Source organism: Morone saxatilis, unplaced genomic scaffold (assembly GCF_004916995.1).
Source record: "Morone saxatilis isolate NCDOM2014 unplaced genomic scaffold, NCSU_SB_2.0 Contig6, whole genome shotgun sequence".
NCBI lineage: Eukaryota > Metazoa > Chordata > Actinopteri > Moronidae > Morone > Morone saxatilis.
The window spans coordinates 4,124,194-4,139,026 of NW_023340206.1; the positions used below are offsets into that span (position 1 = coordinate 4,124,194).

Below are 14,833 nucleotides of genomic sequence, written 5' to 3' on the forward strand. Positions count from 1 at the left end.
CTCTCTCTCACACACATATACACAAGTGAAATTCTGGCAGTTCAGTGAGGATTCCTGAGAACACAATCCTGCTCAGTGTCACAGTAAATCTCAAAAAGACGTAGCTCCTCTGAACTTTTCAGCTCGGTTCCCTACCTGTCTCAGTCTACATTTTAGTGCGTGTCTTATCCCCCACCCTTGCATACATTCTTAGCTTATCAGCACCGCTTCGGGTGATTTAGCTTGCTTGTAGCCTATAGCCGCCTCTTGCGCACACAGAACATACACTAATGACAATGGGGTTTGCCCATCTAGATAGAGGTGGTGGAAAACAAAAAAAAATAACTAAAGCGACACAGCTTGGAATGTAGAGCCTCGCAAACTACAAGCCGGCAGGGAGACATTTGGTGTCACTTAATGTGAAACTGGATTGATTCTTGTTGGGTGATATAAGAAGAGGCTGTGGAGAGAATCTCACAGTGTGTTGCAGCAGAAAAAGCTTCTCACTGATTAAGAGCAGATGCTGGGGAAAGAACCAGCTTTCCTTTGAAAAAAAAAAACAAAAAAAACCCAAAAACAACTCTGTCAGCTGACCACACTTTAGCAAACTACATCTTATTTTTAGAAGTATATTTACATTTCAAGCGATTTCACTGCTTGTCTCGTCTTCCACAGTTGAGTCACGGGATAATTCTGTCTGCTGCTGAGTGGCCATGAATGTCTCTTTTTTAAAGGCATGACAGGCCCACCTATGGGAGATATATTTTTATGTATATGTTTCATTAAAGGAGTTCATAGAAGTATTCAGATCCATGACTTAAAAAGCAACTTACCAGCTAAACCTCTTGTTTTTGGTGACTTCCTGTGGTCTTCTCACCTTGCTGCAGTGATGTCCGAATGTACTCCTGGGTGTGTCAGTGCACTGTGACATCACTGCTGGTTGTAGTGCAACAGCAGCGTCACTGGGTGCTGTCAGTAAAACAGATCTGAAAGTTGCAATACCACAATGTAAAAATACAAGCACAAGTAAATACATACAGTAGTTGCACATTTGTAGGATATACATACTTTTTACTACACTACATACAATCATTTTATAAAATATAATTTGTTACAGTCAGAACTGGAGGGATAACAAACAAAGATAGGTAGTGAAGCAAAACAAGACACGAGAGGAAGACAATTACAAAATAAAAGAGGAAATAACTAAAGAAAAACCCAAAACCATGACACTTTTATTTGTAGTTCTAATGGAGTACTTATACATTGTGGCATTTCACTTAAGTAAAAGGTCTGAGAACTTCTTCCATCACTGATACTCAAGCTTGAAATTGCAAGTAAAAAGTTGAAAAGTTGCCTGTTTCCGCTTTAATCTGAACCCATTGGCTTTCTGCATATCGGAAAACTCATCATATCAAAGTGGCTTAACCTAGTTGGTTCAGAGCGGAGATTAACTTTGCGCAGACACTGTTTTTTTTTCCTTTTTTGGAGAGGGGGGAGGGGGGTTGAAAATCCGGCTCGGACTGACAGCGAAAAAAGGGTGATAGGCGGACAGAGAGAGAGAGATACTGAGGATAAACAAGCAGGATGACTGACAGGTGATCAACCTGGTGGGCAGGCAGGCAGCCCAGCTCCGAGAGATTAATACTAGTTGGATACATGGACACTGTGGATGTGGGTTAACCCCTTTATGTCCAGTTGTGGCATACACACAGAAAGAGGCATGGAGACTGACAGGTTTCATCTTCCTGAATCCCTCAGATGCTTGTTCCCTTGTGTACATGTTGCAGTCCATGTGGTGAGGATTGTTGCGGAGATGTGAAGTTAGCATTCATACAATATTCTGGAATGTAGACATAAATACAAATATGTTTTCCTCTTTGCATTAAAGTATGCATTATTGCTGCATAAGCCGACCCGCATGTGACACAGCTGCTTCGGGAGGTTTAGTTTATTTTTATCTCCACGGATAATGATATAGGGACGGCAGCGTCCTATTCCTCTCAGAGGAAACCTTTATGCTGCTTTTTGCTTTTGTGTGTCATCTGCGTATTAAGGCCATCCATTAAACCCCTACAGCTCACACACACAAAAACACACAAATCCCACCATCTCTATCTGTGTTTACTGTTGTTGTTTATTCAATATTCCCTCTGGGGTAGCTGCTTTTTAATCCTCAACATAACATCAGAACCCCCGGCTTTGTTTACACCGCTGCTGAAAAAGTGGTTAGTGAATTGTGATGTAGCACATCTAGCTAGTCGGCTTTCTGAATTTGAAGTCGAGCAAATTGGAGTTTTAACAGAAGCGAAGGATTTTACACAACACCTGTGCTTTCCCAGCGAAGTTGCTGTTCCGGCCTTGCAGCCCCAATGCACTCGTGCACCATTTTTCGAGTCATGCAGCAAAAAAAAAAAAAAATGTCAGTATTCGCTGTGTCTGAGCTTAAATTCATCTGAAAAACAGTTTTGAACGATACAGTGGAGACGTGGCATCAGAGCAGCTTAAGCACGCTCGGTTTGGCAATAATACGCCGGTCTTGGAAGTAAAGAAGACAGCTTGTGCCCGGGTGGATGAAAAGCAGCAAACGAGAAAAAAAAGGGGGAGGGAAGAAAAAAAGCAGGGGGAGGAGCGTTAAGGGACAGAGCTGACGTGCTGTCACCTGTTTGCCGGTTCGTTAGCCGAGAGCGCTGCTGCATGCCTCTCATAGGGAAAGCTTTTGATGCCTAATTTGCCGCTTGGCCGGGTTTGCGCATGGCTTGGTGCTCAGTGGAGTGGCTGTCCCAGTCACATCCTCTCTTAGAGTAGGATCCACTGTTGTAGGCTCGGCAGGATGAGGAGGCAGTACAGGGACGAGGGGTATCACCCGCGCTCGGAGGTATGTGGACACTAAAATGCAGTTTTTCCAAAAAGAAGAAGAAAAGTGGGCAAACTCCTGGGGATGCTTGTGAGGGAGGGTTGAGGGGAAAGCTTCTCTTTTCTGTTCTTTGGTGAATCACCGCTGAGGAATCAAACATTTGAGCTCATTTTGTCTTGTGTTTTCTAGAATGTAGTTGTTTTCCATTTTGCTTTACAACTTTATTTTTTTGGTTTTATATTTTGTAGCACCTAAGGGCTGTCTTACAACTTCCTCGGCTCGCGTAAGCAGAGAAACCTAAAGGGGGGGTGGGGGCAGATCTGTTATCCTCCTTTGATTTACGGCTCTGTCCTTCATGTCTATATTTCTTTGCCTTTATGTTCCCGGACATTTCATTTCACACTCCTCACTCTCTCGCTGTTGTCTTTTATCTCTTGTTTGCTACAGCAAGCCCTGGACTCCAACCTGAGCAATTTGATCAAGAGGAACAATGAGCTGGAGTCGCTTATGGGGAAACTGATCCAGACTTGTCAACATGTAGAGGTCAGTCCCTGTGGTCTTCTGAGGTCGCCACTGATCTATATTGTTTGTAATCTATCCTGTTGATCTGCTCTGACAAATAATGCCAGTGGATATGTGTATAAAGTTTGATTATTAGCCCATTATTGCAGTGAATTTATGCCTCATTATGCCTCATCCCTATAGAATCTAATTTATAGCCAAAATAGAAACTAATATGAAAAAATATCAGATTTCCTATGTGACTGATCATGATGATGACTTAAGATTAAGACCGGTATACTTTAGCTTAGCATGTTAGCCATGTAAGGTTGGCAGCTACACTATAGAGGCTGCATGAAATTATTATAAATTTGAAAAAAGTATTTTATTTTATTGAAAGGATCGATGTCGATTAAACAATTAGTTTTTTGATTTATTAGTTTGTCATGCAAAAACTGCCAAAACATTCTCTGGTTCCAGCTTCTCAACTGTGATGATTTGCTGCTTTTTTTGTTTGTTTTTAATTGGAAATGGAATAACTAAGTTTTGCAGTGTTTGTTGGGCAAAAACTTTATTTTAATATGTCATCTTGAGCTCTGGGAACTTGTGCCTCCGTTTTCTGACATTTTATATTAATCGATAATGAAATTAATTGTTTGTTGCTGCCCTACGATGTCTGCAGTGCTTTCACTTAAGAGGTGTGAAAAGATGGCCTATAGCAACAGCTGCTACTGCTTTAGCATCACATATTCCATCTTAAAAACACTAGCTTAAAGTTTTACTCTTTTTTTTCCCCCAGTAATTTGCGTAGAACCTGGCATGAGGCGTGCAGGCACTGCTTTGTTTCTGCAATTACTCAACATCTGGTTTTGTCTAATATGTTTATTATTAGGGTGACAGCAATGTGTGTGAATGCCTGTGTGTATTTAGCTGTACTGAAGGCAATTCTGTGCTAAGCCTGCCTGTTCATGTTACGCTGGCCCACTAAGAAGATTTAAATAAAGCAATGCCACGGGGTTAAAAGGCAGTGACATCTTAGTTTAGGAATAATGGAGAGCAGCCACACTGCCTGGCAAGGCCTTTGCAAACTGCAAGGAAAGAGGATTGTGATTTATTAAGGAGATTATTATTTTTTTTTTTTTTGCTGAAGTGCTGTGTGCATATTTTGTGAGCATGTTTTTGTGTCGCCATCACGCAAAGATGTTTTCTTGAGGAGATATTTTCATGATGCAGGAATTTTAAATACGAAAAAAAAGAAGAAAAAAGAGGAAATACTTTAAAAATCAGAAATGAATAAATGATGCATATACAAAGGGGGCAAAAAAAAGCTTGACCTGTTTTTTTCCTCAAGTGCATTATGGTCACAACTACACATACAGTAGGGTTTTGCAACACACTCTAAAGCCCTGAAATAGCTTGTGGCGTGTACAGTGATAGCATGTTGTCTTTAGGTGAGAAAAGTCATATTGCACAAGATGGAATAGCGCTGAACTGGTGCTCACGAGCCAAAAATAAGTGCACAAAGTCATAGAAACTAAGTAAACAAAGCCTGTTTGACACGCACATGCGGCTGCCCATGAGAGGGGGTGAATGTGACAGCACAAAAAAAAAAGAGGGTCACAAAGGAAAAACACTGCACGGGCAGCTGTCTAAATATTTCACATCATGTGGATTTGTCTCTTCTGGTGGCTGCTGAGATTTGAAACATCTCTGAGGCTCCGGATGTATCAAAACTGTACACGCAAGTTTTGTCATAGATGGCAACCTCCCTTAACATCCCTGCTATGAATTCTGTCCACTGCTACCGCCAGTACCAGGAGTGGGGGTAATGGGGGTGTAAAAGGAGGCGAGTGGTCTTCTAGGAAATACTGCACGCTCACATCCAGTTTCCTCTGAGTCACCGTCTGTGCTGCGGTTCAACCGTGCCCGCAATTTAACGCTCCTGCGCCACATTCTGTCAAATCCGGGGCACTCCTTTTCAGCTGGCATGGCGTCGGCTAATAGGATCAAGATGCTGTAATTGTTAGAATCTGATGCCTCACGATATTTGTGTTCTCGGTTGCCTTTTGCGTGCTGCAAAATGGGGTTTGAATTTGAGTGTAATTCAATAATCACAAATAGTCAAAGAGGGGTAATGTGAGGCACTTAATTGGTTTGTTTGTAGAATGCAATAGAGAAAATGAATCCAAGCCACATAATTGAAGAAAGTACCAGGCTTTCTGCTTTTGATAAGCAAATGAATAATGTAGCAAAAGCCACAGAAGGAGAAATACCTCTGATGTCTGGTGTCACTGGATATATTAGGCATGAAAAGTTTAATGTCACCTCCCTTGCAGAAAGTTTGGTTCATGTGCTTTTCTAAAAGTTTGGATACCCTCGAGCATTGAGTCTCTTTTGCAAGTGTGTGTGTGTGTGTGTTTTTGTGGTTAAATGAATCACTTAATGTCGCTGCCAGGGTACAATCTGTCACACTGATCATATGCTCCAGAGGGCTCTGCCCACAGTCGTTAGATGCTCCACATCTTTACATGACACATGATGTACTCCGGTCTGTGTGTGTGTGTTTGTGTCTAGTCTATCACAATTAAACTATTTAGTGAAATAATTATAGTGTTTTAGGCTACAAAATGTCTTCCTTTGAGTCTTAAAATACATTTAACCGAACAGAATGCTTAAATTTGGAAGATGTGTGACCGCTGTGTGTGTTTACGCAGCCTTGTGGGCGGTTTGTTCCGGTCAGATGAGCAACATCGGAGGACGTCACATCTATTCACATCGAGTTCTTGAGATTAACAGTCTTGAAATGTCAGGGAGAGCGAATCAGAGCCTTGGTGGAAACAAAACAACAATCTCAGCCAAGAAAGAAGAAAAAAGCACCCCCCAAACTTTCTTTACAGTTCCATTTTAGTTTAATTGTCATTTATAAATTGTTGGAAACTATTCCTGACCCAGCGGCGCATACAAAAAAAACACAGCAAAATAAGCAAAAAAATCAGCTGGAGACCAAAAGAGCTGACTTCCAAAGAACTAGATGAACTTCAATGTGTGTGTGTTTGGAGTCTTTATTCAGAGAAGCTTGTACCCCAGAACCCCTTGTTTTAGATCTGTATAAGTATGTGGAATGTTGTACACCAATTAGCAAAGAGATAACACAAGCTTTTCACAGGGTAAGCACTTTCAAATCTCAAGCCTCCCCAGAGCTGTCACACTGATGTCCAAGAAACCAATTAGCAGTGTTGAAAAGACAGATGCACCGGCCACATCTCCTCTGTACAGCAGAGCTGAGGTGTTCGGCTTAGCATGTCTCGCATACTGTAAGAAGTGAGATGTAATCCAGGTGGCAAATTGTTTCTGTTGGCAACACAATGCCAGAAAAAAATCACATAAATGCTGTCTTGGAGCATGTTGGGGGATATTAAGAAAGTCCTTTCCAGCTCTGTGGAGAAAGGCAAATGACTCCCAATGATGTAATTATTAAAACACCTGTCAACATGTGTATGCGTAAGAGAGAGTGGATGTGTGTATGAATAGCTATGCAATCTCTCGTTGGCTTGGCAACACTCACAGCAGACTTCCTTTTCATTGCTCCCCGTGCTATCGCTGTGCCGCAGCAAGAAAACACTTTACAAGGTGCTGAAAGGGCCGCTAGGAAATGGCCGCAATGAGAAATTACACATTATGTTAGGACCTGCAGTCTTATAATTGGACTTGGACAACTTTTATAGCCTGCTCAGACTGTAAAGGTTCCAACTGCAAAGTGAATCAAACACCTCGGAGAATGGAGTTGGATGCCATTTTTCTTTTAAAGACCCTCGCGGCAGAACGACCCTGAATGTAATCAACAGCATCAACTGCACTTTCCCAAACACCCTCCGGCTAAATTAAATCATTTTTCTCAAGTTGAATTGCCATCAGTGGGTTGTGAGCCAAGCAGATGTTTGAACCGCACAGCCAACTAAATATTCTTTTACATAAAGTTACAGTTCAGTGCTTTATGTTCTCCACAATGTGACAATTACTGTAGGCAGGTAACAATTCTATATAGTCGCTGATGTCCCACGCACATAAAATATGACATCCATAGTCCATCTTAACACCTGTGTGACATTGGATTTACAATGCTGGACAATACTGTATAACTAGGGTATTAAAGTAACTCTTACCCTCCCACAAATTGGGTTTGCACATTTAAAGAAGGTGACAAGTACAGAAATGACCACAAAAGCATTACACCAAATTATTTTTTTCAGTTCATGTCCTATATTATATGAGATATGAACAAACTGTAACATGTATAACATGTTATTTTGTAAAGAAATGTATGTAAATATTTTATGCTCATAGAGGTCAAACTCCCAGTTAAACCTCTTATGAAGATATGTGTGCTCTAAAGGTCTGATCACATCTATCTAAATAGACTTATGTGGGATCTGGGAGGGTTAATGCTCTAACGTTTAACTTTAAATACCTTAGTAGGTCAAATAATGTCTGGACGTTGAGATTAAGACTGGAATGCTTTTCAGACGTCTAGGTTATGTATAATGATTGTTATATGTATCAATGTAGTAAACACATTTTAGTGTCTGTCACCATGTAGTCAGGACCCACTTCACACAAATATAGTCATTGAAACGCTGATGAAACAAATTAACCTAGATGTATAAAAACACAACATGGACCTTCAGACCACTTTACCCATAAAATTAGGGTTCAAACTGCATGATTTCAACAAAAGCAATGGGCATACTTGACATTTTGACGTATTAGAAACCAAAATGAGCACAGGGCACAGTGGTTTTATATCATGCAAAAGACAACCAGACCATTTTTGGCCTGTCTCAAGATTTCAACATGCTCACATTCCACGGTCAAGTTAGCAATAATAACTTATAACAATAATAAAGTTTGGTTGGGTTTTGGCAACAAAGCAGCTTGGTAAGGTTCAGGTAAAGACTGTAATTTACGTTAAGTAAGTTAAGCCAGCAATGACTTTTGGTTTCACATAGCACACAAACACTGGGTAAAAGTCCTGTTTTTGTTTGATTTACACATTTTATTATGATACTGGACTGAAAGTGTCATATATAACCTTAAAATGTGAACCTATATCAAACCAGATTTTTTGGGGAATGTGTGAAATGCTAAATGTCTGATTGCCATCTTGTCAAACAGGATTTTCTAACTTAAAAATGGCTACCGGGGAAATGAGGGATTCTCCTTGGCTGCATCCAAAATCACTTCCCCATTCACTTTTTCACTGATACAATAGACACTCAGTAGTTTACCCTATGGTGAGCAGTAAATTGAGACTTCAGACACTTAGCAATCATCATTTGCAGCAACACGGACAACTCACTATGAGTCTCACTATGAAGTTTAACACATTTAATTCTATTGTGGGAACTATGTAGTGAATCAATTTTACTTCAATCAGAAGTGAGACACACACAAAACTAGCAGAGGGTAAATATAGTGCACTGTATAGTAAATAGAGTGTGATTTTGGACATTGCCCTTGTGTCTGGTTCATCAGCATATTGCTGAGTGTCATGTCTGATCTCTAACAGCCACAGGGCTTCCTGCTTATTTTACTTGTCACTCAGCACTCAAGTCAGCGGGAGGCAAAATGGCTGAATATGCCTCATCTTCCTTAAGTGTTTGCTTCCAGACAGTGGGGGCCTGGCTGATGGATGAAAATGACATCCTGTCCCTCCGACATGATGTGGAACCTCTAAACATATATACCTCTATATTTCCCCCACCCCCCAGCATCCGTCAATCTCTTTGTTTATCTAATACTCTCTGTGAATTGGTTCTCAGGTGAACGCGTCGCGCCAGGAGGGCAAGCTCCTGGAGGAGTGCGATCTCCTGATTGACATTATTCAGCAGAGGAGGCAGATCATTGGAAGCAAGATCAAGGAGGGGAAGGTGAGATGAAGAGTATGATAGCAGATACCATTGATTTTCCTGTGCTGGTTTTTATAGCCATCTTTCACTTTGATATCCTCTCGCTTTTACCCCCTCTGATTCTGATTTATGCAATTTTCTAGCCTGGCAAACAGGGAATAAACAAAAATGTGTCACCAATTTTAAAACTACCCATGGACCCACTTGTCATTTTGTACTTCCACTACAAACAGCATAATGTGCTTTCTTTATTGATGCTAGTTGAGTCATGGTTTTGTAGCTACTAATTTACATAATCCTTTAATCATTAACAAATATATTTGCTCCCATCAGTAAACCATACCAACAGTATTAATGATCATAAAGGGGCAAATACTGTCTGCAGATCTAATTATCTACAGTCATATCCGTAAAAATAAAAATAAATGAAGTCCCTTATCTCTGCAATGTGCAAATGTGGTACAAATCAGCATGTGGGCGACAAAGCATTCACAATACAAAGGTTTGGATTGCTGCAGTTGATTGACTGCCAGTATCATCACCTTTATTCATCACTATTTAAACACATAAATTCCACTGAAAACACTCCAAGCTACCGTCACACCACATTTATACTTTGTAACAGCCGCTTGACCTGATCCTTGCATGGCGTAAAACTGCATAGAATGCAAACCCTTCATCACATTCTGACAGAATAACAGAAGAACAGACGGTGAAAACAGTTCGACCGGCCAAAAGTGGATCCCAGAGCATATGGAAGGTTGCCTTTCTAAACCTAAACCCTAAACCCACATGATTTTTTCCCCCTGCTATATCCAGTGAGACTTGGAACCCACCAGGGAGGTTTTTTTTGTCCACCATGTAATGTAGGCTTTAAGCTTTTAGGATTGCATTAGAGAACAAACAGAGATATTTGTTTTCAGGACAGCAGATTTCTACAAATTGCTGTTTGGTGGAGTGCTAAATCATGATCAATAATAACTCAAAATGCTCTTTTCTGAGACCAAGTTTCAGTTGTTAGTCTGCCTTATGTTATTAATTTTTGTAACATGATGATGCACATTTGAATGGATTTGGACTGAGATTAGTGTTTTGGGTTCTTTGCAAGCCAAAATGCTGATGAAATGTCCTTTGACCTCAATTCAGCCACTGACCTCAATCTGTCTCTTAAAATCTCTGCTCATACAGTAGGGAGAGGGAATGAAACAGAGGGGCAAGTGAGGGGAAATGAAATCCCAGAGTTGCGTGCAATAGAATCATTGATACGCCTAGAAACTGTTGAATTAGCAGGGAGATGGGATAAGCTTAACTCGTGTAGTGCAAACTTTTTTGTCAAGCCATTTCTCTTTTTCTTGGCTACTCTTTCTTTTCCAATCAAAATCAGCTTTCAAACGAAGCTTAGTTACTCAGTCACACTAATTTTTTTTCTACAACACAGAGAAAATGTTAACCTTCACGTGTCTTATACATTTATTTTCATAGTTACAGGAGAACTTTTTAAACCCTATAGAATGAGAAACAAGTAAGTAGTTCAAAACAAATCAGATTCCACTCCTTGTAAATTAAACTTAGCAGGATTTTCATGCCTTTTGCTATTATTTACCATCTTTGATGTTCATACCAATGAAGACAACATGAAGGAGAAAACTTGAAGAAATAGATGACTATGTGCATCAGTCAACTGCTTTGACCTTTTCGAGAATGTGTGACTTTGAAATGCTAACATCCATCTCCTTGTACCAATAAAACCCCACCTCCTGTTGTCAGTTCTGATTATGGTCTCATCCCTAATGATCCGCAGCATCTTGGATGAGGACATTTTCACGCATCCTTTGGTTTGATTATTTGATCCAGCCTAACAGCGCCATTCTCCGACTTCTCTTTGCCATTCTTTCCAGGCACAAAGGCTCCGGAAGCTCGCCCAACAGATCTCCAACTGCAAGCAGTGCATCGAGAGGTCCTCGGCCCTCATCACACAGGCCGATCAGACGCTCAAAGAAACCGACCACGCTCGCTTCCTGCAGACCGCCAAGAGCATCAACGAGAGGTCAGACTGCCCACACGCTGACCACGCATGTTGGAATTATACGCCCAAGTAAACTGAGCTGTAGCTTTAGAGGGAGAGCACAGAGTGCACACATAGATGTTCAGAATCAGTATAAGAACTTGGTGTACTTGACTTCCCCAACAGCAAAGATAAGTAGAGAGGGAATTCATCTTTTATTTAGCCTGATCTTATTCCACTCACTGCTTAAGCTTTCTGACTAATTGATTTGGCAATTGAGAACAAAACCCAGTGTCCAATATGTCCATCCTCAGGAGAAACAAAGCTGATATAAAAAGAAATCATTATCCTTTAGTCCTTCAAACAAAAGCAGTGTTTTAATCAGAATCTAATCTGGACAGCCTCGCTAATTAGAGGGCTGATTTCATTCCGATTCAGTCTTTTTAATTTGAGCAGTGCGTTAATACTATATATCTGTGTTATTCCATCAGCTAAAACAATGCTAAAATTCAGTTTTTCTACAGTAGAGTAGTAGAGTAGCTAGTTTTCTTCTTGTTCCTACAGTTGGATGTTTGAGCTTCACTGTGCAGAATGATATATATATATATATGTGTGTGTCTTTGAAGATACATGTTCTTTAAAGATAATTGTAAACACTTGTGAAGTATGATAAAGTATGAATAAAGTATTCCATTTTGATTGCTACTGATCTAGGGTTTCCATGGCAACCGCATCGACCCAAGTGCTGATCCCTGAGATACACCTAACGGACACCTTTGATACTTTCGCCCTGGACTTCGCCAGAGAGAAGAAGATGCTAGAGAGTCTCGATTACCTTACTGGTACGCCTTTGTGTTTTCAGTTTCACCTCAGTTTATCTACTGAACTATTTCAACACCCTGTTTTAAATTCAGAGCACTAATTTGTAGTCAGAATCAGTGAGCTTGTCAATTCATGTGCACCGTAATTGCTTGGTATTTATTTACTTCAAGATTAAAATCATAAACCAAATGTCCTCTTTTGTTGGATCTACAGTCTACATCCTGTAATTCAGTTCCTCACTGACCATGAAACCAAACGTTGCCTCTAATTATGATTCGCTTCCAGCTTTAAATTCTGATTTTGTTATTTGTTAAAATCCTTTTGAAGTCTCAGCTGTCTCCAAGCACTGTCTTTGAAGGAACGGGCCCCAGCCTATTAACTCCAAAATTAATTTTCAACATTAATTTCCGATGTCCCGTTTGCAAGGACCCATCAAAATGTCACTGCGTGAATTACGAGCACGCTGAGGGACAAAAACAAGGCGTCGTGTGTAGTGGATTTGAAGGTCTATGAAAATGTCTGGCTCGTATTTATTCTCTGCGATGCATGAGGGCTTCGCTGGAGGGCCTTTTCACTAAGTGAATCAGTCTGAATCACTCCACTATGTGCAGCCACTCATGACAGAAGGCTCGGGAGAGGGAGAGAGTGACAGACACAGAAAGAGATAGGAAGTGGCTTTACAATCAATTTAAGCTGCGCCTTTATATCTTTGTTTCTTTCCTCTGTTCATTCTCTTTCTACGGAAGGCTTCATGGCTTGAATACAAAAGTGGGTTGTTTTATTTATGCGACTTTAGAGCAAAAACAACTATAACGTAATAAAGTGCACATGAATCAAAAGTGTAAGAAAGCCAATTTAGCATTTCTGGTTATGTAACGACCCAACATTTGTTGCTGCTAAAAGGATTGGAATATTTACTCTTCCTGCTGTGTTAATGTGTTCTGAATCTGAATATTTTATCATTTCGCTTATGCACTGCTTTTAATGCTCAACCTACCACTCTACTGGAAAGAACATCTTCAATCCTGTGTGTAATGAAGCCTCTGCACTCATAAGTTGAACCAAATGAACACGTACAAGGTTAATTTGGGCTACTGTTTGTTATAACAACCGACAACCTTTGAGTGTGTTCCCATTTTGGAATATCACCAATGCAGTTTGCAACTATATTCAGCTGGAACATAGCATTAGAGCTAGAGATGTTGTTGGATGACATTTCTTTTTTCTTTTCATCTTCTGCAGCTCCCAATGCTCCGAGCATAAGGGAAGAGTTGTGCACGGCTTCATACGACACCATCGCGGTCCACTGGACATCTGATGATGAATTCACAGTGGTGTCCTATGAGCTCCAGTACGCCATCTTCACTGGGCAGTCTAACATTGCCAGTAAGTATGTGTGGCTGAAAAGGAAACTTTGAATCAGATGGGGTTAGTTATTATGCATACTGAAACACAAACGCAATTTGCTCTAAATCCTTCCTAGAATCGATTGTCAGGGTTGTAGGTGCAATTGAGGACACTCTGTTACACATAGATCTGGTGTGGTGCTCATTTAGAGCCGTTTTCTTTGTTTAGTTTTGTAGGTGCAATGAAGAGTGGTGACTGTGACTTCCTGTGCCACAGCCAGAAAAAGTCACAAAAAAAGTGCCCAGAAAATGGCTTGCAGCATGGATGAGATTGACACTGCTGGATAGGTTAATAAAAAGGTCCAGTGTGTAACGTTTAGGAGACTATGCCTACACACAAAGTGGATCACCTTCCGTGGAGGCCGCCATGTTGAAGCCAGACGTAGCCAAGACGGGACAAAACAAACACTGGCTCTAGATAGGGCTGTAATGTATTTTTTCACGTGTTTCGCTGCCACCGTAGCTTCTCCTTCCTGCTTGGAAGGGGAGGTTGAAGTAACCGAGTTGCTGTCTGCAACTACACCGCTAGATGCCACTAAATCCTACACACTGGTCCCTTTAAATTGGCTTTCTTTGATCGACACTAAACTTATTTACTGCTCCCAGAAAGCACTACTGCAGCTTTCCAGCAGACTGATAATGGTGTAAACTGGATGGATATGTCAGACACTACTGGCAGAATTACAACCCCTCCCAGATGGAAAATGGCGAACATGAACATGACGTCCAATTTAATGAAGTGAAAATGAAATGGCAATTCAGGCAAGTGGAGAGGGCTTTTATTAGAGTCGCCCTATAGCATTTGGACCATTGGAAAGTATAAAATAGACCCACATCCTGCATGTAAACATTTGCAATGGATTTGTTATGCAGACTTTTTTTTTTTACCATACTACTTTTAAACCTGTGATCTCAGTACAATCACGGTCCTCTACTGGTGGCCACTAGCTCTCCTATGGCAACAGGGAGTTGAAGTGCTTTTCTGAAGGCTGAGACAGCGGCAGAAGTGGAAGCTCCTGAAGTGAAGCCTCTTGCCTTTATGCTACTATCACTCTCACACGAAATGACTGGCTTGTGAAGGATGGACGCCGAATAAGATGTGATGATAGCGCAGCAGAGAATTGACACCAGGTGTAGAGCGCTCAGAAAAAGACGAAACCTCAGCGGAAACGCTGAGTTATATGTCTATACATGCAAGACGTTTAGGTTTGAGTAGCAGTGATGGAGTGAGACATCGTATTAGGAGAGATGACAGCTGTAAAATGAATCAGCATCCCTGACACACACTCGGTGACACAATGTCTTGTAGAACAACAACAGACATACAGTAGTGCCGACATACACACACACACACACA

General features: G+C 40.9%; 1 protein-coding gene across 1 annotated transcript in view; it reads left to right on the top strand.

Moving 5' to 3' along the window:
* LOC118340150 (E3 ubiquitin-protein ligase Midline-1-like) overlaps window positions 1-14,833 on the top strand; it is a gene marked incomplete at its 5' end in the record, with an annotated part of 27,575 nt that overhangs the window by 6,845 nt on the left and 5,897 nt on the right. The window contains 5 exon segments of the mRNA XM_035678020.1: window positions 3,284-3,379; window positions 9,157-9,264; window positions 11,142-11,290; window positions 11,963-12,090; window positions 13,313-13,456. Of these exon segments, the coding sequence (XP_035533913.1) occupies window positions 3,284-3,379; window positions 9,157-9,264; window positions 11,142-11,290; window positions 11,963-12,090; window positions 13,313-13,456 (625 nt within the window).